A 27,124-nucleotide genomic window follows, 5' to 3' on the forward strand; every position below is an offset into this window, starting at 1 on the left:
ACTTTTTTCAAGCCATTTCCTCAATTATTTGTTTGTTTTGCTTTACCAGTTTTCTTTTGTGTGTGTGTGTGTGTGTGTGTGTGTGTGTGTGCTTATTTTTCATGTTTTTGTGTTACTGTTTTCTAATTCCTTGACAAATAGCCAATTTTCTTGGTATGATAAGGGCCTGCCACTCAAACGTCGGTTTTATTTTGAAAATCTCCCTCCGGAAGCTGTGCGTGCACTATAGCTCGCCGGTGTGCTGCTGAATGTCCGTCCGCGCGGGGCTGCTGATCTCAGCCGGGCTCCTCCGGGATGATGAGCTGCTCCTCGCCGCCTTTTGTGCATTTTCGCCGCTTCGACTCGAGACGCGATTTTACAGCCGACAAAACAAAAGCTGCGCTCCCAAAAACGGAACCGAGCTGCTCTCCGGTGATATACGCGCGTGCAAACTTCGGACACTTGAGCGTCGGGAGAAAGTGAAATTTGGGGGCACTTTCTGCTGCTCGGCTCTTTGTGCTGCAGGTTGCAGCTTTTTCCTTTTGTACAGAAAGGTAAGACCCTCCTGCATGCATTTTAAGTGTTTTTATGTGATAACAACTGCTGGCTTTAATGCTAAAACTACAGAATTAACATTTGCTGCGTTGTTTTCAGAAATGGATAGTATTTCTGTATTTGTGCACGCTCGCTTTTCTGTCAGGGCTGATGAGCTGGCAGATAACACCATCGATCAGTGAAGCTGAAATTCACTAACATTGTGCACGCTTCACGACGCTGAAGTTAGCTTCAGATTCAGCGGTAATAATAATTTACATCACTTAACAACAGGTCCTCTGCTTTTGTATCTCGTGCGGTGAAAGCATTTTTGGATTTTAAGGAAAAGCCTCAATGCTGTCTTAAACCCATTTGAACATTTGAGAAACCCTGATTTTATCCATGAAAATACAAAAAATGAGGGATTTTACTCCATTCTCACATGTAGACCTCAATGGACCAGGCCCAGACCGAAAATTACTTTATCTAGACTTGTCAAATCTGGATTACATTCACCCAGAGAGGCTAATTATTATTTAGAATACAGTTTCAGGCTTGTGAAACCTTAATTATGTTTGAGAAAATGCAAAAAAAAAAGGACATTTTACTGCATTTAACCATGTAAACCACCTTCGATGACATCCCTCTTGAAAACCACTATACTTAAACTGGTCAATTCTGCACTTAATTGTCACAGAGAAGTTAAATCTCATTTGTTTTCTTTTCACAAATACAAAACAAAGGTTTCACAATTTAGAACAAACTGTATTAAATAATATTTAACCTCTCTTGGATATCCAGATTTAATACATCTAAATATAGCCCGGTGGTTTTTGATCTGAACCTGGTTCAGTGTGGTCTACATGTGATAAATGCAGAAAAGCCCCTTTTTGTGGTATTTTTACAAATAGAATAAAGGTTTAAAAAATGTGACAGTGGATTTCAAACAGTAGCAAGGCTTAAAATGTGCTTTCATCACAGTAGGACTTCTGAAGAATTTATAGATCAGATTTCCCTTAAGTATACCCTTAACTGGTGAATGTGAAACTAACTTCAGTGTCGTGAAGCTGCTCACTTTGACTTGGGGCCCACTTGCCAAGTCTTTGCTCATTGTTATTATCCACGCACTTTAACCATTCTGCACTTTTACGCACTGTGTGCCAAATGCGCTGCGCGCTCCACGTCTGGTAGGTCTGTGCTCACGCGCATGTGAGGGGACTTTGCTGTCTGGTCACTAGTCTGTTGCACATCACTTCATGCTGGGTGTGTTCTGCTTTGTCTCACTCTTTGTGTTTCCACTTGCGCCTCTGCTGCTTTCAACAGTTTGCTCGCTGGTTATCACGTGCTTTCATTCATGCTGAGTGTTTTTGTGTGTGTTTGTGATGTGAAGGCCTCGGAGCCTGGGTTTGGGTTGCTTGAAGGAGTTTGTGTTGAGGCAACAGCCACGCCTTGCTGGCACACTGCCACCCTAAAGCCTGGAGGCCCCCAGGAGCCACACAGGCGGGCTGGTTACCCGAAGTACCGACCTGAGGCTGCAGGCATTTGAGCAAGATGCTTCACCCAGAACAGAAAGGTAAAGAGAAACATTTCACACTTGTGCTCAGCTGAAATGTGACAATAAGAGTTTTTTCCTTTGTTTACATGCAACTGAAGCTTATTATGTCACAGCATCAGTAGAGATTCTCACACAGCGTAATTATTTGTACATGGGTTATAATTTTCGCAGTGTGGTGACAGTTTTCGTGGCCCAGCTGTTCCCACACTGCACGTGGAGCCCCTCACATCACAGATGATGCTGAACAGGGAATCCTGGGTAAATCAATCAGCGGTGGATTGATCACAGTGTGAGTGGCTTGTCAGCGAGGTCGATGGGATTGACTGTCTCAGACCGGGTGGGAGAGACGGAGCTGGTTTTGTTTGTGGCTGAAATGATGTAGATTTGAACCTGTGAGAACTTCTTGTGTTGTGCGTGTGGATGTGTTGGGAAAATGACAGGAAACGGTACAACGGACCCACTGGCCACCACCTAAAAAATGTCACTTCAATTATCACTTACTGAGTAGGAAGAGACACAAAATGACCATAAATAGATTGAAAATTACTACACAGACATTCAAAATTACTACCAAGAGATGAAAAATGACCACAGAGAGATACAAAAAAACGACAAGGAGACATAAAAGGACCACAGAGATGCCAAAAAACAAATACAGAGACATAAAATGACCATAGAGAGATGCAAAATGACTGCAAACAGATGCAAAAAAAACAATGGAGACACAAAAGGACTACAAAGAGACGCAAAATGACCACAGAGATGCAAATAAACAAATACAGAGACACAAAATGACTACAAAGAGATGCAAAAAAACCATTGAGACACAAAATGACTACAGAGAGATGAAAATAACAATGGAGACACAAAAGAACTACAAAGAGACACAAAAGGACTACAAAAAGATGCAAAATAACCACAGAAATGCAAAGAAACTGTAGACACAAAATGACTATGAAGATATGCAGAATGCCAACCAAGAGACACAAAATGAAAACAAAGAGACACAAAATGAAAACAAAGAGACACAAAATGAAAACAAAGAGACATAAAATTAATGCAAAGAGACACAAAATGACTACAAAAAGAAGTGAAAACACAGCAGAGGGTGTGTAACGACCAAAGAAAGACGAGACAAAAAGAGACGAACCATACACAAAGTTGGTGTGTCTTGCTCCTATAGAAGACGGGTGGTGGTCAGTGCGAAAGGGGACCGTTGTCTCACGTCCACCCATGGTCCGTTGTGTCTGGCTCGAGCTTTGACAGATAAATATCCGACTGTCCGGTCCTGCTACTGAAAGACTTAATTTTTCATGCCTCTAGAGAACGTACGCGCTCAGGTCATTTCCATTTTTAATCGGAGAGCCAGCGCAGAGCTCTGTCTGATGTGATGATGTGACAGTGGCCCAGTATGGTCTCCGTTTTTTAAAATGTAGCGAGAGATGTTTTCCCCTGTACAGCGTCTATAAAAAAGGTGTTTTTAATGTTTTATTGTCTCTTCGGTCACTCCGGGAACAGAACATTGTTGTGAAGCCTTTCCTGCGAGGGTTTGTCTTCATGCTTGAGCTCATTTTCTTGCTGAAAAACAAACTGTCTCCCAGGTGGCGGGTTTCTTGCTGGCTGCATCAGTTTTTTTGTGAAAGATTTTAGCACATTTAACTTAGCTGCAATAATTTATCTTCTGCCTTCAGAAGCCTTCCAGGGCCTGCAGCAGAGAGGCGCTCCCGCTCCCGCAGCATGGTGCTGGGATGCAGGGTTTGTTTAGTCTGATGGCCAAAAAGCTCAGTTTTGGTTTCATGACTCAAAGGACTTCCAAATGCTCCGTTGAAAACTGTAGCTGTTGTGAATGCTTTTCTCTTTGTCATTTTTCCATAAAGCTGCAGCTGATGAAGCAACCAGGCAATTTTTGTTTCTGCTTCCAAAATGTCCCAGTTGAGTGTGTGTGTGTGTATCACATGAAAGCCATTACTGGAAAAAAAAAAAGTAGTGTTTGATGCGGAAGATGGACACAGGAGGTCATGGCACAAATTGAGAGCGCGAGCTTTGTTATTTCATTAAATGTCTGCTTGTTCTACATCCAATTTGGAAAGTACCTTTTCGGAGGGAAAAGACAGTTTACTGTGTAGTTGAAAACTCAAATTTAAAGGAATAATTCACCCACAAAATGACCATTTTCATAAAATGATTTTTGTTTTATTCATAAAATTTAAAACCGATTGATGTTCAGTATACAGCACATGGAAACCATTACTCTGGAAATAAGTTGCAAGTGGAAAACAAATACAAGACATATAAATATAAAGTAAGTATTGAACAACAAAATCTTAACAGTAAAAGCGCATAAAATTAATAAAACACATTTTAAAAAAGAAGTTGTATTAGTTAAAAGAAAATAACATATTGATTTATTGATTAATTGGGGACCAACCAACCGAGACTTATATCAAATATCATGTTTCCTACTGGAGCAGGGCGTAATTACAACGGAAATTATTGATTTAAGGATTTTATGAATCAATACTGAATTGGGAAAAATAGATATCGCAATGCATTGATGAATCGATTTTTTTTTTCACCCAGCCCTATGCAGTATAATCCAAGTCTCATTTATCCAGTGGTATGCTAAGAGCTTCCCAAAAACATGCATTTTCGCTAAAACAAACCCCATTAGTATTGTAGTCTGGCTTTGAAGAGAACTTGGATAAGTTAGACTTTTATTTTAGTTTGAAATAGTAAGCTTTTAGAAAAAAAATGCATTCGTTTGAGAAGAACTGAACATATGACTGGATGAATGAAACTTGTATTTTACTGCATAGGGCTGGGTTAAAAAAAATCGATTCTTCAATGTATTGCGATATCTATTTTTCCCAATTCAATATCGATCCATAACATCCGTAAATCAATCATTTCCGTTGCAATTACGCCCCGCTCCAGTAGGGGACAGTGTGAGTGTGATTGACGTGGTTCAGAGGCCCCTCTTGACCCCCAAACAACGTCTATTGTTGACTATTTATTTATTTGGCGCGAGATAGCAGTGTGTAGAAATCAGCGCCGACAACACTAAACGCCGACGCTTGGATACACGAAGACGCGTCGCGTGTGAGCCTCGTGAGTCGGTGTTAAAATACTGCAACTATACGACGAACCTACGCAACCGTTTTAGCCGACAACACGCAGATGTTTTGCGACCTGTTGCAAACGCTAAAGCTGAGGATCACAAACAAACGCAGGTGAACCGACCTGTTGTCTGCAGACGACAGTGAACAGGACTCCTGCAGGGGGTGCACGCTGCGCGCGATCATCTCCACTCAGGTATGTACACCTATTGTTCTGCATCATAATAGCATTGTGCAAGACTTGTTTTATTTAATTTAATTTATTTATTTACTGTATACTAAGTCTGCTGTGTTCAGTAGAATAATTGTACACATGTATGTAGTTTTGCCTATGAATTTCATGATTTGGGAAAAAATGATTTGTTATTTTAATGTAAATAAATTCATTTTTAGAAATGTGGACCTGAAGGACAAACCCCATGTAGCAGGTACAACTGTAAGAGGACAGTAGGAAGACCTTTACTCGTCAAGTCACTGAGGCATCCTCGGTTGATAAAACTATGTAAGTTTAAACACACAAAGAATGAAAATAATGAGTGTGTGCGCACACATAGTATATTTTGGTTGTGTTGTCTTAGTGATTATAACTTTATATTACAAACTTTTGCTTTACTAATATGATGCATTTCCTTTTTTTCAGCAGAATGAAGCAGCAGGAAGAACAAGAGGATAATGTTTTATTAATGTTCAAATGCCCTTTGAGTGACACCAAGACACGGTCTGTATTCATGTTCACGATAATAAGTTACTCACTGGGCTTTAATTATGTCAAGCATTTAGTATGAGTTATTGTGTTGTCCAAAACAAAGGCACTTTAAGTCTCATTATAATTGCACTTTAAAAAAATAAATAACAATAGTTATGTTTACTTTGTGCTGTTCGTGACTGCTGCTCAGGCAAAAATGTGCACTTTTCTGTACGTAAACTGTTTCATTCTTTTATTAAAGAATAATGTAAATGGTAAAATACATTTGGTGTCAGTTTGTTCTGAATCATTACAGATCATGCACACTTTACTGAACACGTATCAGAAGGTATTCTAATGAATTATCTTTGTACATCGAAGCAACTGGATCAATATCGAACCGTGAACCAAAGAATAGAAACTGAATTAAATTGTGAGCTTCTTGACAATACCCAGCCCTAATACTGCATGAGTTGAGTGAGAGTTTGTAAATGGATGTGCTGATACAGTTGGAGGGGACTAATTAATGTACAAACGGTCATTTCATAGATGAAGTATTCCTTTGTAGCATTTGTAAATCAGTTACTCCTTCCATGCTGTATTGAGATAGTGAAGAAAACTTTGTTTTTCTTGCCTCCATAGTGTGTGACGAATGTAAAACTGGAGACAATCCTTGATAAATTGAAATCTTAGGGGGCCGGGTTTAACAACAGTAAAACTATATGGAAACATCTGTTTACAAAGTCTCACAACACTTGTGCAAATTAATCCAAGTCTTGTTTATCCAGTCGTATGCTCGTCCTGTCTGATGGAAACTGAACGAACAGTTAAACTTATCTGTGTTCTCTACAAAGCCTTTATCGACAGAAAAAGAGAGCTGCTGATATACAGCATCGCTCAGTTTGTTAGTGTTATATGGTAACTTTTTTCATAATTATTTTCGGGGTTAGTTCAAATTCATAAAGTCATACAATAAAAGTGACTGACTGAGGCAGCTGTAGATCAGCAACTCTCGTGTTCAGCAAGTAAAATGACTGTTTTTGTGATGGAGTTTGGCTTCGAGGCGAGTGTAGATTTACATTTTTGTTCAGTTGCCTGTCGGAAAATTTCAAGCACATTGTTGGGTTAATGGGACTTGGATTAACCTGCATGAGTTGTGTGAGAGTTTTTAAACAGATATTTTGATACTGTTTTGCTGTTTAACGTGGACCCAATTCGCTTCAATTTATCAAGATTTTTCTCAGTTTTTGGATTTATCGTACATCATGGAGGCAACTTTTTCTTCACAAACTCAACATTACACAGAGTGAGATATTGATATAAAAATGGTCATTTTGGGGATGAGGTTTCCTTTAAAATGGAGGACGGTGACAGACTCAGAATCTGGTAGATGATTAGTGTCCGTTTCTGTCTTCGGAGGTTTGTATTTGAAGGCGAATTAGAGGAGGGGGTGCAGGGTTGATGTTCTGGTTGCCGTGGCAACCACCCCCCTCCTGTCTTTTCTCACCCCCAGCCTCCCATTCATCCCCATTGTAGTAGTTAAGCTCTGTTGCCCTTGGAGACCACAGGGGACAGTTGGGGAATGTGGCGAGTATGGATCACGCATGGACCCAAAGTGGAGATAAAGCAGCATAAACAGAGCAAAATATATTTTCTTTATTTGTATAAACACGTGGCATGCTCTCCAAGTCATCCAGATTTCAGTTTTGAATCATTAACGTATGAAACTGGAACATTTTAGAGCCGCGCTGATGTTCTGCCTCTGCATGTCGTGCACACTAGAGACTTGTATCCGAGAATAGTATGTGGCGTAATTGCCCTTTATTGGCTGAGCACACACTCAGGGCCAAATTACTTGAGTTTGCTCATAAAAGTGGGAAGAATGAGCCCGGCTATGTCCTGTGTGACACTTTCACACACCCCAGAGTGCCAACGTTTGAACAATGTCTCTCTTCATGTCGCTGTTGCTCGGTATGTTTCCCTCTGAGATGCTTTTTTTCCAGTCTGATATGACAAATTATCCTCCCTCTCCTCATTTCTTTCTCTGCCTCCCTTCTGTCTGCTCTCCACTTTCTCTCACACTGTCTTTTCCAAAATCAACATTTCGATCATTTATCTTCTCTCACCCCGTCTTCCTCTGTTTCCCAGACCTCCAAGATAGATTCCCTCAGGAGTAAAGTGGACTTGCTGCGCCTCCCTCTGGCCCTCTCCACCAAGTCCATCAGCAATCGGAAGAGCCAGCTGGGCGTGATCTGGGAGAAAGGCGGCGGCGGCGGCTTGGGGGCAGGAGGGGCCCGGAAACCCCGCCCACCGCCAGCCTGCGACATGGACAACGAGTCGACGTACTCGGGCTACTCCTACAAGTCGTCCCAGTCACGAAGCTCCCGCAAACACAGGTAGCCGACCACAGATTTGACTGTGCTGCTTTCATTGATTTATGATATTAATTTGTCAATAAACTGTTTAGTTTTTAAAATGTCAAAGTGAGAATTTACCTTTTATAGATTCCCAGAGTTCAACTTGACGCTCTCACATAGTCTGTATTGTAGAACCCAAAAATAATCAAGGCTTTATTGTGGTTGTTTTTTTTCACTTGCTCGGTTGGGCGGTCAGGTGGTCAGAACTCGACCTGCCGAAATCAGTTTTTGCTTTCTTTTTGCATGTAGTTCTGTTACGCTTCAGCACCAGCGACAGCAAAATAGTAATAATAATTCTGGTAGTCCATCCATACATCCGTCCGTCTCATTTTCATGAATGTGATATCGCAATAACACCATTAGAAAATGTCATTAAATTTGGCCCAAACATCCACCTTGACTCAGCGATGGACTGATTTGTTTTTTTAGTCCTTAATTGTTAGTTGTTAACATAGAATAAACACATACAAACAAAAGGTCATCAATAAAAGGTACAACATTATGCTTTAAGACGTAGAGGTAGAAAATTTCAAACGTTGGTGCCCTCCAGTGGTAGTTTTAAAGAACGCAGAGGATATAAAATGTGCATAAAATTACATAAAAATGTACACAATGAAAAACAGTAAACAGGGATAGAGATTTTTGTTACTTTGCTTTATTTAGTTTTGTTTATACATTTTAACCAGAGTCTTTCATGATTTGTTTTAGCTCCGCAGATTAGAGTTTTACCACAATACCCATCAAATAAACACTTCAGTGACAAGAGGATTATATATAACCAACCAAGACATTGTCTATAAATAATAAACCATCTCTGACTTGTACACTTTCTTTTTCTCCAGGGAGAGGAGGGACCGGCATCGATCGAAGAGTCGTGACAGCAGCATCCGTGGAGACAAATCGGTGACCATCCAGGCTCCTGTAGAGTTGCTGCTGGACGTAGAGTCCACCAGAGGCGACGACAGGGTCGGTTTGATTTCAGGCATTCCTCTTAAAGCGATATTTCACCCAAAAATGAAAATTCTGTCATTATCTACCCCCTCATGCCGATGCAAAGTCAGGTGATGTTTTAAAGTCCACAAAACACTGCTGAAGATTCACAGAAAAAAAAGGTGTTCATCTCCCAAAACGTTGAGGCAAATGTTGACCAGGATTCAAACGGGAAAAAAAACATAATAAACGCAGCTCCCACACTTGGAGCTAAAGGTTACAACAAGGCCAAAAACATAATGACATTTTTCAAAACAACTTGGCACGTTGGGGCTTCAGGATACTTGGACTTCCTCTGACTAGCAGCATGGAGCCATTTTATGGTTTTATTCTGAAATGTTTTTAACAATTGAATCCTGGTCACCCTTTTCTTCAGTTGTTTGGGAGATGAGCGAAACGCCTTTTCACTCATCCGAAAAAAATCTTCTTTCTACTGTCTCTTCAGGATGACAACTGGGGCGAGACGACGACGGTGGTCACTGGTACCTCCGTGGACAGCATCTCTAACGAGGATCTCACACGGCTCTCTAAGGACCTTGAGGATTCTTCGCCACTGGAGTGTCGCCGTTATCTCGGCCCGGCGTTGGGCGCCGTCCTGGGGCTCTTCGCTCTGGTCACTCCTCTGGCCTTCCTGGCGCTCCCACAGCTGCTTTGGCGGGACACACTGGAGCCCTGCGGCACACCATGCGAGGGCCTTTACATTTCTCTGGCCTTCAAGCTCCTGATCCTCCTCATCTCCACCTGGGCGCTGTTTCTCCGCCCGCCCAGAGCCACTCTGCCGCGCTTCTTCATCTTCCGCTGTCTGCTGTTGGCGCTGGTCTTCCTGTTCGTGGCGTCCTATTGGCTTTTCTACGGGGTGCGGGTGCTGGAGCCCAGAGAGACGGACTACAGGGGGATTGTGGGATATGCAGCCTCTCTGGTGGACGCGCTGCTGTTCATTCAGTACCTGGCTCTGGTGCTGCTGGAGGTCAGACATCTGCAGCCTGCTTTCTGTCTCAAGGTGGTGAGGACAACAGACGGAGCCAGTCGCTTCTACAACGTGGGACATCTCAGGTCAGCTTGTGTGGAATCTAAAGTTTATTTGTCGTTTTTATGCCTCCTCTCCAGAAACGTCCGGAGGCATTATGTTTTTGGGTTGTCCACATGCAGTAGAGGACAAATTACCTGAAAGACACTTGAGCACCAGCGAGTAATCTAAGCAGAAAATGACTGTGGTAGATATTAAAGACGTGTTAAAATATTACTTGAGTTAAAGTCTCAAAGTATCTATTTGGGGTACTTAAGTGTCAAAAGTAATTGTATTATATTAAATATACTAAACCACTGAAAGTAAAACTGAAAGTACTAGGCTACTAGTAAAGGGGACAGATTTGATTGAGTTTATTTCTTTGTAACATACACCACCGTAAAAATGAAACATACATTACACTTGAAGAAAAACTTAGAGCATTTAAAGAACAAAATCCAGTTTTTCTTGACCTCCCATTTAGGGTTGCGAATTGTAAGCACTTTCCTTTATCGATTATTGAAAAACAAATTACCAATCGATTCATTTTTATTTATAAAAAGCATATAACCTTTGCTGATTTCCAATAGTAGCAAATGTATTTTTTCCTCAATCGAAGCTCAAAGCAACAAAATTGACAAAACTCAAGTAAAGTACAGATACTCCCAAAAAATACTTACCTACCGTGACAAAGTACTCAAGAACACCTATAGGAAATTTTCTTCAAAATTGGCACAAACTTCCACTTTTAGTCAAAAATACTCTGATTAGATTTTGGTTTTCATGCGTAAAAAGTCGAAGTGACTGTGACAGCGTGTCCATCTCACTCGCAGGAATGTGACATCTTAAGAATGCCTTCATGAAATATCAAATTTGAGGCCAAGTGGACGTTTGTGCTATATTTAAAGAAATTCTCTCAAAGCAGATAATGCTTTCAAAACAATGGGACGGACAAACGGACAACCCAAAAACATAATCCCTCCGGCCATGGCTGTCACCAGCGCTGAGGCATAATAAAAACAATTATTATTTTTCCAGAATTCTCTCTTAAATTTGGTTGAAAACGGTATAAAGAAGCTCTGAAAAAGCATCAAATTAAAGTGTCTGACACCCTGCAATCAACCCCGCTGTCCAAACAGGCCATATGAATTTTCACTCGCTATTAATGCGACCTGAAGCTTATTTTTAGGCTTCTGTTTAAAACGAGTGAATTTGTCTTGGAATTTTTGAGCACTGCCATAAACACGGGTGACCTAACCTCGATACCATGCCTGAGCGAATCCTGAGTAAACACAGATGGAGGACTGAAGCTGCCGCGGCTCCGTTTGCACGCGCCCCATGCTGCCTCCTGTGCGGGCGCAATATGTCGCCGTATTGTCGACCAAATGTTCACATATCAGCTGCAACTCTTGACTGCGCAGAATAACACATAATTCTCAAAGGGATCCTGCAAAATGATATGCTTTTTATATCTACAGGCAGCATTACAGCAAAATAAATACAAGGTTAGTGAACATAATTCAGTATTCATGTGCCACTTGAAATTATGCACAATTTGTCCTCGTACACAGTGACAATATACCCAAGCAGGACAACATTTTTGATATTGAAATATCATATACTGATAATTCTGAGGGATTTGCTCTGTCTGTCGTGGGGCTTCGTATTCCTGCAGTACAGCAGACTCATTTTTCGTATGCATGCAGCCCAGAGTTAGAGGCTGTTTCTGCCTCGAGTGGTTCACCACTTCCTTCATGCTCATGTTAACGCCATGAAGCTATCAAGTCATCAAAGGTGATTTACAGCTTATATCGACTCTTTGTGTTAACACCCGCCAGTTTAAGGGAACCACTTTCTTTTTCTTCCCCTGTCTGGCGCAACACAGCATTCAGCGGGCCGCAGTGTGGGTTCTGGATCAGTACTACAGTGACTTCCCGGTTTATAATCCCGCCCTGCTCAACCTACCCAAGTCCATCCTCTCCAAGAAGGTGTCTGCTTTTAAAGTCTACAACCTGGGGGAAGGTAAAACTGTCCTGTGACCAGTATTTAGTCCTTTCTGATCAGCCCGTTCTGCATTAGAACAGTTCCTACCGTGCATTTACAAAACAGTAAAACAGTAACAGTCGTACTACATCGCCTGCAGTTATAGGATTATATAAGAGAGTCTTCCCTCTGAATTTGGGCAAATTATTTTGCAAATTCCCCAAATTATCCACTGACTAAAAATTGCTATACCTGGCAGACATACCCAAGACTTTCTGGATTGCTCTGTTTGCCAATTAGTTAAGTTAACCTTCAAACTCTTAGACCACCAAAGATATTGAGGAAGTTATTCGTGTTTTTATTACGCCTGGCCTGCATCTTTTGTATGCGGGGGTAGATCCGTTGGCACTGCAACACCTGTAGTTTGTACAAAATGCTGCTCCTCATCTTCTAACTGGAAAAAGAAAACCGGACCACATAACTTAATTAGTGTTTTTTAAGGTTTTAATGGTCTGCCTTATTTAGAAGAATCACTGTATCTTCATACTCGAGTTAGAGCTCTGAGGGCGACTGATCAGGTGCTTTTGTTTCCAGAAGTAAGAACAAAACTATCAGTGACTCAGCCTTTGTGGTGGCTGCCCCTAAACTCTAAAAACCGCTCCTGTGTTTCTATTGTTTTTTGCTTCTGTATTGATCCGTTTGCATTTTATGTCTTTAAAGAGATTCGGCCAGCAGTGGTTGTTTTAAATGTGTTCTACAATAAATTTTGACTTGATTTAAAATCAGCGTTTCTGTCCACAGAAAACGGCACCAATAACTCCACAGGTCAGCCCAGAACCATGATCGCATCCGCTGCTCGTAAAAGAGACAACTCCCACAACGAGTACTACTATGAGGAGGCAGAGGTGGAGCGAAGGGTCCGCAAACGCAAAGCCAGGTGAGGACAAACCCCAAAACCAGGTATAACATATCCATATGAAGCACATACAGACTGAATTTGGAAGCTGTGATGGAGCGTAATTGATCGGGTAAAGGGTAGACCAATCAAACGACACCCAAGTATTAAAGAGTTAAAACGTTTGACTCAGTGTGGATATAAAAATGTTGATTAGAGCAGCTTTAGATTTAAGTTAGAGTCTCACGCACACGGCCGATTCTCCTGCCAGACTGGTGGTGGCAGTAGAAGAAGCCTTCACCCACATCAAGCGTCACCAGGACGAGGACGTGACTGCGTCCTCCCCCAAACACCCGCGGGAGGTAATGGACCCGCGGGAGGCGGCCCAGGCCATCTTTGCCCCAATGGCGAGGGCCATGCAGAAATACCTCCGCGCCACCAGGCAGCACGCCTACCACAGCATGGAGAGCATCATCAACCACCTGCAGTTCTGCATCACGCACAACATGACCCCCAAGGTAACTAGTTTCATGGTACTTCTATTATTTGTATACATATTTTTTAAAATTATCCTAAGGATTTTATAGAATTTTTGTGTTTCGTTTGTCTTTTTTTCATTTCAAATTAAAATGAATTAATGTAGTGTTATTTCATCTATTGCTTTATGCTTTCAGATATGTATTTTAACATTTTGTTTAAGCTTTTAAAAGTTTATGGGGTTTTTTTGTTTGTTTTTTTTTGCTCTGTAAAGCTCTTTGTAATAGTGTTTTGAAAACTGCTTTACAAATAGTTATTAGTTTTTGTCCTTCACTTTCCATTACCCAAAATATTTTCAGCTTTCTTCTCATCTGAGTCGACATTAATTACTGTGTTAGGCTTAAGATCTTCAGACGACTTCTATTTATGTGTGTGTGTGTGTGTGTGTGTGTGTGTGTGTGTGTGTGTGTGTGATCTAATTATAATGATAAAATATGCATCCATATATTTTTCAGTTGTTTCTAAACAGAGAGCAAGAGAGACGAGCAGACACTCTGAAAAGCACACACAAACACACAGACACACAAGCAAACAGAGACAGAGCTCTCTCTCTGATTAGAAGAGGGCGGAGCAGCTGAGTCATTGCAGACAAATGTGCTTGTGGTGTAAACAGCTGAGTGGCAGCTGATGGGTGGTTGTGTAATAATTAACCTCAGTTCACTTCCCTCTCCAGTGCGAAACCAGAATTAGAGCACTTGGCATACATTTTGAAACTGAAATTGTAAATTTGGTTAAATATATTTGGTATGCAGCTCTAAAGTTATGTCATGTTTCTAACTTGATATTTAACCTTTACTGACAGCGTATTAGTATAACTACTCACAAACTAATTTGCACATATTCTTCGTGTGTGTGTGTCTCAGGCTTTCCTTGAGCGTTACCTCAGTCCTGGTCCCACCCTCCAGTACCTGGAGACCAGCAGGGGGCGCCAGTGGACACTGGTGAGTGAGGAGGCGGTGACTGCTGCCCTGCGTCAAGGCCAGGTCTTCTCCCTCAGACGTCTTGACTTCTCCCTGGTCGTCACAGTGACACCCCTCCCCTTCCTACGCCTGGGCGAGGAGTTTATCGACCCTAAAAGGCACAAGTTTGTCATGAAGCTCCAGTCAGAGACATCCGTGTAGGAGGGGGAGGGTGATTCTTTTTTTAAAAGTGGTGACAACCAAATGACGTGGCTTAAAACATCATGGAGTCACAGAAAAGTCAAAGCAACAGAAAGACGCTATTACAGACTTTGTTCCCTCAAAAAAATCTAAAAATAGACATTTGCCTGAAGTGCTGACTGTTAACTTCTGATATTGCAATACACTGTGTTTTCAGTATAAATGATACTGAAGTATTACTCCTTTTTCTGGTATTTCCCCCGCACATTTGATGAAAGACATTATTTTGGTAAAAATGACCACTTCAGTTTTAGCCACATTTGTGATATAAGCCCCATTTATTGAAGATAATACCCCAGTGTAGTATGTTGACTGTAGTAATTGTACAAGACTTTCTGAGTGCGCGCTGACCTTTTATATGCAAACTTGAGAGGCTTCGCTTTAGCTCGTCCTTTTTCAGAGCCAATCTCAAAACTTGTTTCACTTTTTACTTGAACTTCTTGTTGGGAATTTACAGGCTACGGTTTGGAGAATCAGGCGTAGTCTGACTTAAATGTCCCCTGGACTTTTGTCAACTTTTGGACATTGACACAGACTGAATCAAAGGGAGGTGAAACTGTTCATGAACTGTTTCCCCTTTTTTCACTTCCACAGAATAGTTTACTGAGAAGTGGACATGCATACTTTAATCAGAAAGTATGAAGTGAGAAACACTGGACAGACTTTAAATACACTGAGAAGAACTTTAACTTTTTTTTTAGCACAATGTAGATGCTAGTATATGTCCAGTAACACTGGTCGTGGATGTATTAACCACTACATTTGGGGTTTGAGTTGGATTTGTTGAGCTCCAGCAAAATATAACCACGCAACACCAATGTGCTTCTTCTTGGCAGCTTGATGTTTTTTTAATGTTTTGTAAAGCGAGTGTGTGAATTTGTGGTTAAACCAAGTAGAAAAGAGAGTAGACCTTAAAAAATACTACCGATTTAGCTTTGCCGAAAAAAATCCACCAAACTCAATTCGACAGAACAGGAGATAATCCTTTTGCATTTTTCTTCAAACAAAAATTGGCATCGACATGATCTTCGGTCAGAGATTTTGGCTGTTTTAGCAGCTGAAAGTGATGTTTCAATCACAGCAATTAATGCAAATTCAGCAAATTCAGCCAATCCCAAATTTCTCATGCTTATTAGGTTTACTGTTGCTTTGCTAGTGATTTTGATAGACCGAATCTACCAGCACAGAAGCCAAGCAATGTACGTATTTTAGCCACCTGAAAAAATGATCAACGCGTCTGGTGGCCTTGAGGTAACTGCTTCAGGTCCAGGTTCAGCTCCTTTGAAACCAGCTGTCTGAAGGCAAGTTAAAGTGGTTAAAACTTTACTAAAATTTAAGTACATTTAAACGGACTAAACAGCCTTTTTCTAGGTGGCTAGAAACTAACCAACCACACAGAAGTTATAGTAAACAAACGTTGTGATTCGACCAAATTCTCTCGCATCTGTTTTTGGAGCTGGTGTAGAGAAGCTGCGGTGCCTCACTCTCAAAACTGTAAGCATCTTTGTCCCTTTGAACTTCCATGTCTTATTTGTAACAATCATGCCAATCTCTCTGCAAGACGGTGATTGTATTTGCACAGGTCTGCAAGCCTAATGCCCCGAGCGGCTAGCTTCGAGCAGAGAGGAGGAGCAGGTTTCAGACGTCTGGTAAGCTCGCTTCTTTCTAAATCCACACACCCTGGTGACATCACTTAATCACTCATCGCACTTCTAGGTTTGGTTTATTTCATTTTATTAAATGTTACAAAACGTGGATGCAGTACATGTGCACATGTGTGTGTCTCTTGTGAGTCAGAGATGTTTTTTTAAAATTACAGCAAAATTGTTGTGCCACTAAAAGCAGTTTACATGTATATTTCGGTGCCGTTTTCCAAGGTTGTATTTTTCCTGTTTTTCAATGGATTTCTGTCGTACTCTGTCGAAGCAACAAACACTTTGAAGAACATTGTCTTTAAAATCAAGTTTATTACTGTTACACTGTGTTTTTCAGGACTAAGTTGATGTGAAAGGTCTTAAATAAATAATCTAAATCTAAGTGTTAAGTCACATGTGTGTCACAAGCCTCTTTTTCAGGAAGTTAACACTGCGTGGGAGTGTGGGTGTAAAGCCAAGATGACTAGTAAAAATTTCTATTGTTTCGTATACATGTCATTTTGAACCCCTTACACCTGTAGCTATTGGAATTCACAAAAGAAAAGTAGTCTTATATAAAATGTAACAAAATATGGACATTACAGAATATAAAAACTAGTCATTTTCGGGATTTACTCTGATCTAAAGGGAAAGGGATTTTGTTTTAAGAATGATAAATGTGATGATTTTTTTTGTCCTTTGTGAAGACAAATCAACAAATAACTTTGAAAATATTTAGATTTAATATTAGTGTAGAATTTATCAGGATACACAAAAGACAAATACTTGGTTACTGTAGGAGGATAATGCATGACTGGTAATGAGTTGTCACTGGAAATTTTAAGCACGTGTTTTTACCATGAAAAAGGAAGAGGAAGAGTCCTCTCTTCTCTGCGTCTCAGTGTTTTCAGCTCAGATACGATGAAACTTCAAATCCTCCTCACTCTAATCCTCCAAGGTAGGGACTGTTTTCATTTGCTGAAATGAGCAGAAATTCTCAAAAACCTTGAAATATTTAAAATTACATTTTAAGAGTGCGTGAGTGGCTTTCTGCCAGACCGTCCAAAAATATAATAACTGATAGACTGTGACGGTTAAAAAAAAAAAAGGCAAAGAAATTAACACATATTATAAAATTCACATTTTCAACCACTCATCAGTTAAAATGTCTCTCAGGTTTACTTAAATGTTGGATATCATAAGTAAGGAAAGTATATTAGTTTTGTTATGTTGTTAGTTATTTTGTGCATTATGCACAAAAGCAGGAAGTGTATACATTCAGTGGTGTAAATAACGTAACTTGAACTCGACAAATGCAAAAACAATAAAAAAGGATACTATGTCATGAAGGACTCATATAGTATGGCATATCAAAAATAAAAACATCATGTCATAGTATGACATAAAGATGTATTCAAAATTTGTAGTTTAAGATGTCGTCAAAAGATATTAAATCGTTTTATTATACTTTGTTGTTAAAAATAGCACAAAAAGTCTAGTATAGTGTGCCGTCAAAAATAGTATGAATATGTGACAGTATACAAGGTACATGGTAACTTTATTGTCTTTATTCTTAAATGAAGTTATGAAGAAATGAATTTTTTAAGGTGATCCTAAATCCTGCTACATCTTTTGGCGTCGAATAAGAAATTGAGTAGTCTCAAAGCTGCTTCGTAGTCTGGTGGTTCTGCAGCAGATATTTCTGTATCTTTTTCCAGATGTTGAACAGACTGTGGCTGAGGTGGCTGCTGTTTTTCAGTATCTTTTGGGCTCTGTGCAGACGCCTCACTTCACCGAGGTCACTGATGCTCTGTAGATGGGAACCAGTGATGTTCTGGGCAGTTTTAATCACCTGTTATAGACCCTTCCTGTTCTGGGCCTTTCATGAACCGTGCCAGTTTGTGATGTTTCCAGTCAGTATGCTTTGTTTTTCTTTAGAAGTTAAACAGGATTTTGCTCTGGAGGTTTTCGTAGGAAGTAGCACCTTTTCTGTGCTTTTTTTTAACCTGGGTGGTGATGTGTGATAACCATAATAGGTTCTCAGTGAGAACCCACTATTTCCAAGGAACCTTTAGCTGTTCACCTGCTCCACCTCAACTCCGCTGATGTAGACAGGAGTGTGTCTTTGCCTCCTTTTTTCCTCAAATCAACAATTAACCCCCTTTGTTTTAATGACATTGAGCAGTAGGTTGTTTTCTGTGCACCACTCTGCAAGATTGTTGATTTCCTTCCGATATGAACTCTCACCGTTGTTTGTAGTACGGCAGATGATGGTGGTGTCTTCCGTATACTTCACAGTAGAGTTCTCCTGATGTCTGGAAGTGCAGTCATCGATGTACAGTGTGAACAAAAGGGGGCCGAACACACAGCCCTGGGGGACTCCAGTGTTGTATAATAATGTAGAGTAGCTCTTGTGAGAGAGATGATAAAAGTGTCAGTTAAAACATTAACAAGCTGATCAGCACAGGTTTTTAGTACACGTCCAGGAATGTTGTCTGGGCCTGTGGACTTTTCTTAAATTCTCTCTCAGCAGGAGTTTTTTTTACATGTGCTTTGGTCACTGAAAGTGGTCGGTCCTCTAGAGAAAGAGTAGACTTCACAGCTAAGTCCTTATTAAGGAGGTCAAAATGTGATCAGCTCGTCCGACAGTGTGGCCTCACATATTATGGGGGCGCTCTTGCTTCTGTAGCTTGTCACATTTTAAATCACCTGCCACATATCTTTAGTGCTGCTGCTGTTGAGGTCTATCTCCAGTCTCTGCTGGTGTCTCCTCTTAGCCTCCTTGATGCCAGCTCTCAGTTGTGCTCTGGTGATGATATATGCTTCCTTGTCCCTTGACTGAAAGGCAGCTTTTTTAGCTCTGAGAAGAGCCTTCACCTCCCCATTCATCCAGGCTTTCTGGTTGGGGAATGGTCTCATTGTCTTTGTGATCACCACATCATAGGCACATTTGCTGATATACGATGTCACAGAAGATGCATATTCTTCAAGATTGATCTTGTTATCTTGAGTAACAGCATCTTTGAACATTTGCTGCGATGACCCGACTCTACATTACATAATGTCATCTTCAGCCATGTTTGGGATATGTCAAAATTGTCAAAAATGTCAAAAAGGGACACCTCCCAAAAATCACTCCAAATACCTTAAAAACGTATTAAATGGCGTGCCTAAACACGCTATAGCATAGAAAGTTGCAAAAAAAGATGAAAACACCAAAATATAGCATGTTGAAAAAAATGACCCAAAGAGCAAGGCTATAGTATGGCAAAAATGTCAAAAAGGGACACCTCCCAAAAATCGCTCCAAATACCTTAAAAACGCATTAAATGGCGTGCCTAAACACGCTATAGCATAGAAAGTTGCAAAAAAAGCCAAAAACACCAAAATATAGCATGTTGAAAAAAATGACCCAAAGAGCAAGGCTATACTATGGCAAAAATGTCAAAAAGGGACATCCCAAAAACAGCTAAAAATAGCTTAAAACCGCATTAAATAGCACGCAAAAACAAGCCATAGCAAAGAAAGTTGCAAAAAAAAAGCCAAAAACACCAAAATATAGCATGTTGAAAAAAATGACCAAAAATCCAAGGCTATAGTAAGGCAAAAATGGCAACATTTGGCATGTCCCAAAAACAGCTCAAAATAGCTTAAAACAGCATTAAATGGCGTGCCTAAACACGCTTTAGCATAGAAAGTTGCAAAAAAGGCCAAAAACACCAAAATATAGCATGTTGAAAAAAATGACCCAAAGAGCAAGGCTATAGTATGGCAAAATGTCAAAAGGACACCTCCCAAATATAGCTCCAAATAGCTTAAAACACATTAAATGGCGTGCCTAAACACGCTATAGCATAGAAAGTTGCAAAAAAGCCAAAACACCAAAATATAGCATGTTGAAAAAAATGACCCAAAGAGCAAGGCTATAGTATGGCAAAAATGTCAAAAAATGACACCTTCCAAAAATAGCTAAAAATAGCTTAAAACAGCATTAAATGGCGTGCCTAAACACGCTATAGCATAGAAAGTTGCAAAAAAGAAGCTCAAAACACCAAAATATAGCATGTTGAAAAAAATGACCCAAAGAGCAAGGCTATAGTATGGCAAAAATGTCAAAAAATGGCACATCCCAAAAACAGCTACAAATAGCTTAAAACCGCATTAAATAGCACGCCTAAACACGCCATAGCAAAGAAAGTTGCAAAAAAGCCAAAACACCAAAATATAGCATGTTGAAAAATGACCCAAAGAGCAAGGCTATAGTATGGCAAAAATGTCAAAAAGACACATCCCAAAAATAGCTCAAAATAGCTTAAAACAGCATTAAATAGCGCGCCTAAACACGCTATAGCATAGAAAGTCGCAAAAAAAGCCAAAAACACCAAAATATAGCATGTTGAAAAAATGACCCAAAGAGCAAGGCTATAGTATGGCAAAAATGTCAAAAGGACACCTTCCAAAAATAGCTCAAAATAGCTTAAAACCGCATTAAATGGCGTGCCTAAACACGCTATAGCATAGAAAGTTGCAAAAAAAAAGCCCAAAACACCAAAATATAGCATGTTGAAAAAAATGACCCAAAGAGCAAGGCTATAGTATGGCAAAAATGTCAAAAAGGGACACCTCCCAAAAATTGCTCCAAATACCTTAAAAACGCATTAAATGGCGTGCCTAAACACGCTATAGCATAGAAAGTTGCAAAAAAAAGCCAAAAACACCAAAATATAGCATGTTGAAAAAAATGACCCAAAGAGCAAGGCTATAGTATGGCAAAAATGTCAAAAAGGGACACCTCCCAAAAATTGCTCCAAATACCTTAAAAACGCATTAAATGGCGTGCCTAAACACGCTATAACATAGAAAGTTGCAAAAAAAGCCAAAACACCAAAATATAGCATGTTGAAAAAAATGACCCAAAGAGCAAGGCTATAGTATGGCAAAAATGTCAAAAAGGGACACCTCCCAAAAATCTCTCCAAATACCTTAAAAACGCATTAAATGGCGTGCCTAAACACGCTATAGCATAGAAAGTTGCAAAAAAGAAGCCCAAAACACCAAAATATAGCATGTTGAAAAAATGACCCAAAGAGCAAGGCTATAGTATGGCAAAAATGTCAAAAAGGGACACCTCCCAAAAATCGCTTCAAATACCTTAAAAACGTATTAAATGGCGTGCCGAAACACGCTATAGCATAGAAAGTTGCAAAAAAAAAGCCCAAAACACCAAAATATAGCATGTTGAAAAAAATGACCCAAAGAGCAAGGATATAGAATGGCAAAAATGTCAAAAAGGGACACCACACAAAAATAGCTCAAAATACCTTAAAACGCATTAAATGGCGTGCCAAAACAGCTAATAGCATAGAAAGTTGCAAAAAAAGCCAAAAACACCAAAATATAGCATGTTGAAAAAAATGACCCAAAGAGCAAGGCTATAGTATGGCAAAAATGTCAAAAAGGGACACCTCCCAAAAATTGCTCCAAATACCTTAAAAACGCATTAAATGGCGTGCCTAAACACGCTATAGCATAGAAAGTTGCAAAAAAGCCAAAACACCAAAATATAGCATGTTGAAAAAATGACCCAAAGAGCAAGGCTATAGTATGGCAAAATGTCAAAAAGGACACCTCCCAAAAATCTCCAAATACCTTAAAAAGCATTAAATGGCGTGCCTAAACACGCTTATAGCATAGAAAGTTGCAAAAAAGCCAAAACACCAAAATATAGCATGTTGAAAAAATGACCCAAAGAGCAAGGCTATAGTATGGCAAAAATGTCAAAAAAGACACCTTCCAAATATAGCTCCAAATGCCTTAAAAACGCATTAAATGGCGTGCCTAAACACGCTATAGCATAGAAAGTTGCAAAAAAAAGCCCAAAACACCAAAATATAGCATGTTGAAAAAAATGACCCAAAGAGCAAGGCTATAGTATGGCAAAAATGTCAAAAAGGGACACCTCCCAAAAATTGCTCCAAATACCTTAAAAACGCATTAAATGGCGTGCCTAAACACGCTATAGCATAGAAAGTTGCAAAAAAAGCCAAAAACACCAAAATATAGCATGTTGAAAAAAATGACCCAAAGAGCAAGGCTATAGTATAGCAAAAAAGTCAAAGAGGGACACCTCCCAAAATTGCTCTAAATACCTTAAAACGCATTAAATGGCGTGCCTAAACACGCTTATAGCATAGAAAGTTGCAAAAAAAGCCAAAAACACCAAAATATAGCATGTTGAAAAAATGACCCAAAGAGCAAGGCTATAGTATGGCAAAAATGTCAAAAGGACACCTCCCAAAATTGCTCCAAATACCTTAAAACGCATTAAATGGCGTGCCTAAACACGCTATAGCATAGAAAGTTGCAAAAAAAAAGCCAAAAACACCAAAATATAGCATGTTGAAAAAAATGACCCAAAGAGCAAGGCTATAGTATGGCAAAAATGTCAAAAAGGGACACCTCCCAAAAATCGCTCCAAATACCTTAAAAACGTATTAAATGGCGTGCCTAAACACGCTATAGCATAGAAAGTTGCAAAAAAAGCCAAAAACACCAAAATATAGCATGTTGAAAAAAATGACCCAAAGAGCAAGGCTATAGTATGGCAAAAATGTCAAAAAGGGACACCTCCCAAAAATCGCTCCAAATACCTTAAAAACGCATTAAATGGCGTGCCTAAACACGCTATAGCATAGAAAGTTGCAAAAACAGCCAAAAACACCAAAATATAGCATGTTGAAAAAAATGACCCAAAGAGCAAGGCTATAGTATGGCAAAAAGTCAAAAAATGACAACTTCCAAAAATAGCCCAAAATAGCTTAAAACGCATTAAATGGCGTGCCTAAACACGCTTATAGCATAGAAAGTTGCAAAAAAGCCAAAACACCAAAATATAGCATGTTGAAAAAATGACCCAAAGAGCAAGGCTATAGTATGGCAAAAATGTCAAAAAGGGACACCTCCCAAAAATCTCTCCAAATACCTTAAAACCGCATTAAATGGCGTGCCTAAACACGCTATAGCATAGAAAGTTGCAAAAAAAAGCCAAAAACACCAAAATATAGCATGTTGAAAAAAATGACCCAAAGAGCAAGGCTATAGTATGGCAAAAATGTCAAAAAGGGACACCTCCCAAAAATTGCTCCAAATACCTTAAAAACGCATTAAATGGCGTGCCTAAACACGCTATAGCATAGAAAGTTGCAAAAAAAAAGCCAAAAACACCAAAATATAGCATGTTGAAAAAAATGACCCAAAGAGCAAGGCTATAGTATGGCAAAAATGTCAAAAAGACACCTTCCAAATATAGCTCCAAATGCCTTAAAAACGCATTAAATGGCGTGCCTAAACACGCTATAGCATAGAAAGTTGCAAAAAAAAGCCAAAAACACCAAAATATAGCATGTTGAAAAAAATGACCCAAAGAGCAAGGCTATAGTATGGCAAAAATGTCAAAAAAGGACACCTCCCAAAAATCGCTACAAATACCTTAAAAACGTATTAAATGGCGTGCCTAAACACGCTATAGCATAGAAAGTTGCAAAAAAAGCCCAAAACACCAAAATATAGCATGTTGAAAAAAATGACCCAAAGAGCAAGGCTATAGTATGGCAAAAATGTCAAAAAAGACACCTTCCAAATATAGCTCCAAATGCCTTAAAAACGCATTAAATGGCGTGCCTAAACACGCTATAGCATAGAAAGTTGCAAAAAAAAGCCCAAAACACCAAAATATAGCATGTTGAAAAAAATGACCCAAAGAGCAAGGCTATAGTATGGCAAAAATGTCAAAAAATGACACCTTCCAAAAATAGCTAAAATACCTTAAAAAGCATTAAATGGCGTGCCTAAACACGCTATAGCATAGAAAGTTGCAAAAAAAGCCAAAAACACCAAAATATAGCATGTTGAAAAAAATGACCCAAAGAGCAAGGCTATAGTATGGCAAAAATGTCAAAAAATCGCACATCCCAAATATAGCTCCAAATAGCTTAAAAACACATTAAATGGCGTGCCTAAACACGCTATAGCATAGAAAGTTGCAAAAAAAGCCAAAAACACCAAAATATAGCATGTTGAAAAAAATGACCCAAAGAGCAAGGCTATAGTATGGCAAAAATGTCAAAAAGGGACACCTCCCAAAAATTGCTCCAAATACCTTAAAAATGCATTAAATGGCGTGCCTAAACACGCTATAGCATAGAAAGTTGCAAAAAAAAGCCAAAAACACCAAAATATAGCATGTTGAAAAAAATGACCCAAAGAGCAAGGCTATAGTATGGCAAAAATGTCAAAAAATGACACCTCCCAAAAATAGCTAAAAATAGCTTAAAACCGCATTAAATGGCGTGCCTAAACACGCTATAGCATAGAAAGTTGCAAAAAAAGAGCCCAAAACACCAAAATATAGCATGTTGAAAAAAATGACACAAAGAGCAAGGCTATAGTATGGCAAAAATGTCAAAAAGGGACACCTCCCAAAAATCTCTCCAAATACCTTAAAAACGCATTAAATGGCGTGCCTAAACACGCTATAGCATAGAAAGTTGCAAAAAAGAAGCCCAAAACACCAAAATATAGCATGTTGAAAAAAATGACCCAAAGAGCAAGGCTATAGTATGGCAAAAATGTCAAAAAGGGACACCTCCCAAAAATCGCTTCAAATACCTCAAAAACGTATTAAATGGCGTGCCTAAACACGCTATAGCATAGAAAGTTGCAAAAAAAAAGCCCAAAACACCAAAATATAGCATGTTGAAAAAAATGACCCAAAGAGCAAGGCTATAGTATGGCAAAAATGTCAAAAAGGGACACCTCCCAAAAATCTCTCCAAATACCTTAAAAACGCATTAAATGGCGTGCCTAAACACGCTATAGCATAGAAAGTTGCAAAAAAAAGCCCAAAACACCAAAATATAGCATGTTGAAAAAAATGACCCAAAGAGCAAGGCTATAGTATGGCAAAAATGTCAAAAAGGGACACCTCCCAAAAATTGCTCCAAATACCTTAAAAACGCATTAAATGGCGTGCCTAAACACGCTATAGCATAGAAAGTTGCAAAAAAAGCCAAAAACACCAAAATATAGCATGTTGAAAAAAATGACCCAAAGAGCAAGGCTATAGTATGGCAAAAATGTCAAAAAGGGACACCTCCCAAAAATCGCTTCAAATACCTCAAAACGCATTAAATGGCGTGCCTAAACACGCTTATAGCATAGAAAGTTGCAAAAAAAGCCAAAACACCAAAATATAGCATGTTGAAAAATGACCCAAAGAGCAAGGCTATAGTATGGCAAAATGTCAAAAGGGACACCTCCCAAAATTGCTCTAAATACCTTAAAACGCATTAAATGGCGTGCCGAAACACGCTATAGCATAGAAAGTTGCAAAAAAAAAGCCAAAAACACCAAAATATAGCATGTTGAAAAAATGACCCAAAGAGCAAGGCTATAGTATGGCAAAATGTCAAAAGGGACACCTCCCAAAAATTGCTCCAAATACCTTAAAAACTTATTAAATGGCGTGCCTAAACACGCTATAGCATAGAAAGTTGCAAAAAAAGCCAAAAACACCAAAATATAGCATGTTGAAAAAAATGACCCAAAGAGCAAGGCTATAGTATGGCAAAAATGTCAAAAAGGGACACCTCCCAAAAATTGCTCTAAATACCTTAAAAACGCATTAAATGGCGTGCCTAAACACGCTATAGCATAGAAAGTTGCAAAAAAAGCCAAAAACACCAAAATATAGCATGTTGAAAAAAATGACCCAAAGAGCAAGGCTATAGTATGGCAAAATGTCAAAAGGACACCTCCCAAAAATCTCTCCAAATACCTTAAAAAGATTAAATGGCGTGCCTAAACACGCTATATAGCATAGAAAGTTGCAAAAAAAGCCAAAAACACCAAAATATAGCATGTTGAAAAAATGACCCAAAGAGCAAGGCTATAGTATGGCAAAATGTCAAAAGGACACCTCCCAAAAATCGCTCCAAATACCTTAAAAGCGATTAAATGGCGTGCCTAAACACGCTTATAGCATAGAAAGTTGCAAAAAAGCCCAAAACACCAAAATATAGCATGTTGAAAAAATGACCCAAAGAGCAAGGCTATAGTATGGCAAAAATGTCAAAAAGACACCTCCCAAATATAGCTCCAAATAGCTTAAAAACGCATTAAATGGCGTACTAAACACGCTTATAGCATAGAAAGTTGCAAAAAAAGCCAAAAACACCAAAATATAGCATGTTGAAAAAAATGACCCAAAGAGCAAGGCTATAGTATGGCAAAAATGTCAAAAAGGGACACCTCCCAAAAAATAGCTCCAAATACCTCAAAAACGTATGAAATGGCGTGCCTAAACACGCTATAGCATAGAAAGTTGCAAAAAAAGCCAAAAACACCAAAATATAGCATGTTGAAAAAAATGACCCAAAGAGCAAGGCTATAGTATGGCAAAAATGTCAAAAAGGGACACCTCCCAAAAATTGCTCCAAATACCTTAAAAACGCATTAAATGGCGTGCCTAAACACGCTATAGCATAGAAAGTTGCAAAAAAAAGCCAAAAACACCAAAATATAGCATGTTGAAAAAAATGACCCAAAGAGCAAGGCTATAGTATGGCAAAATGTC

At 39.4% G+C, this 27,124-nt stretch overlaps 2 protein-coding genes and 1 long non-coding RNA gene across 7 annotated transcripts in view; all 3 read left to right on the forward strand.

Moving 5' to 3' along the window:
* Positions 1–111: 111 nt before the first annotated feature.
* LOC121962543 (vang-like protein 2) lies at positions 112–16,905 on the forward strand. 2 transcript variants are annotated; one of them, XM_042512809.2, is made up of 9 exons: positions 397–533; positions 1,904–2,086; positions 8,018–8,265; positions 9,129–9,252; positions 9,722–10,329; positions 12,168–12,304; positions 13,067–13,202; positions 13,432–13,678; positions 14,561–16,905. In XM_042512809.2, the coding sequence occupies exons 3-9, from the start codon at positions 8,195–8,197 to the stop codon at positions 14,816–14,818; spliced, it is 1,581 nt and encodes a 526-aa protein (XP_042368743.2). In that variant the 5' UTR covers positions 397–533; positions 1,904–2,086; positions 8,018–8,194; the 3' UTR covers positions 14,819–16,905. The 2 variants fall into 2 exon arrangements, with proteins under 2 accessions (XP_087929231.1, XP_042368743.2); XM_088073105.1 differs by lacking the exon at positions 1,904–2,086 and having other exon boundaries at positions 112–533.
* Positions 5,095–6,152, forward strand: LOC148185685 (uncharacterized). Its single transcript, XR_015775727.1, has 3 exons — positions 5,095–5,380; positions 5,578–5,686; positions 5,825–6,152. It is a non-coding gene; the product is annotated as an uncharacterized LOC148185685 (long non-coding RNA).
* Positions 16,906–17,336: 431 nt separating the features above from the next.
* LOC121961910 (SLAM family member 9) overlaps positions 17,337–27,124 on the forward strand; it is a 29,836-nt gene continuing 20,048 nt past the window's right edge. For all 4 annotated transcript variants that reach the window (XM_042512013.2, XM_042512012.2, XM_042512015.2 and 1 more), the window contains exon 1: positions 17,337–17,449. In XM_042512013.2, coding sequence (XP_042367947.2) covers positions 17,413–17,449 — 37 coding nt within the window. In that variant the 5' untranslated portion in view covers positions 17,337–17,412. The remainder of the gene's footprint in view (positions 17,450–27,124) is intronic.

This window comes from Plectropomus leopardus, chromosome 23 (assembly GCF_026936395.1).
Source record: "Plectropomus leopardus strain MGB_pleo_1.0 chromosome 23, ASM2693639v1, whole genome shotgun sequence".
In the NCBI taxonomy this organism is placed as follows: Eukaryota; Metazoa; Chordata; class Actinopteri; order Perciformes; family Serranidae; genus Plectropomus; species Plectropomus leopardus.

Coding starts and splice junctions, on each gene's coding strand:
- LOC121962543 (XM_088073105.1), top strand. CDS start 249: ATGTCCGTCCGCGCGGGGCTGCTGATCTCAGCCGGGCTCCTCCGGGAT. Junction 8,266..9,128: donor CGAAGCTCCCGCAAACACAG/GTAGCCGACCAC, acceptor CTTTTTCTCCAG/GGAGAGGAGGGACCGGCATC. Junction 13,203..13,431: donor GTCCGCAAACGCAAAGCCAG/GTGAGGACAAAC, acceptor TTCTCCTGCCAG/ACTGGTGGTGGCAGTAGAAG.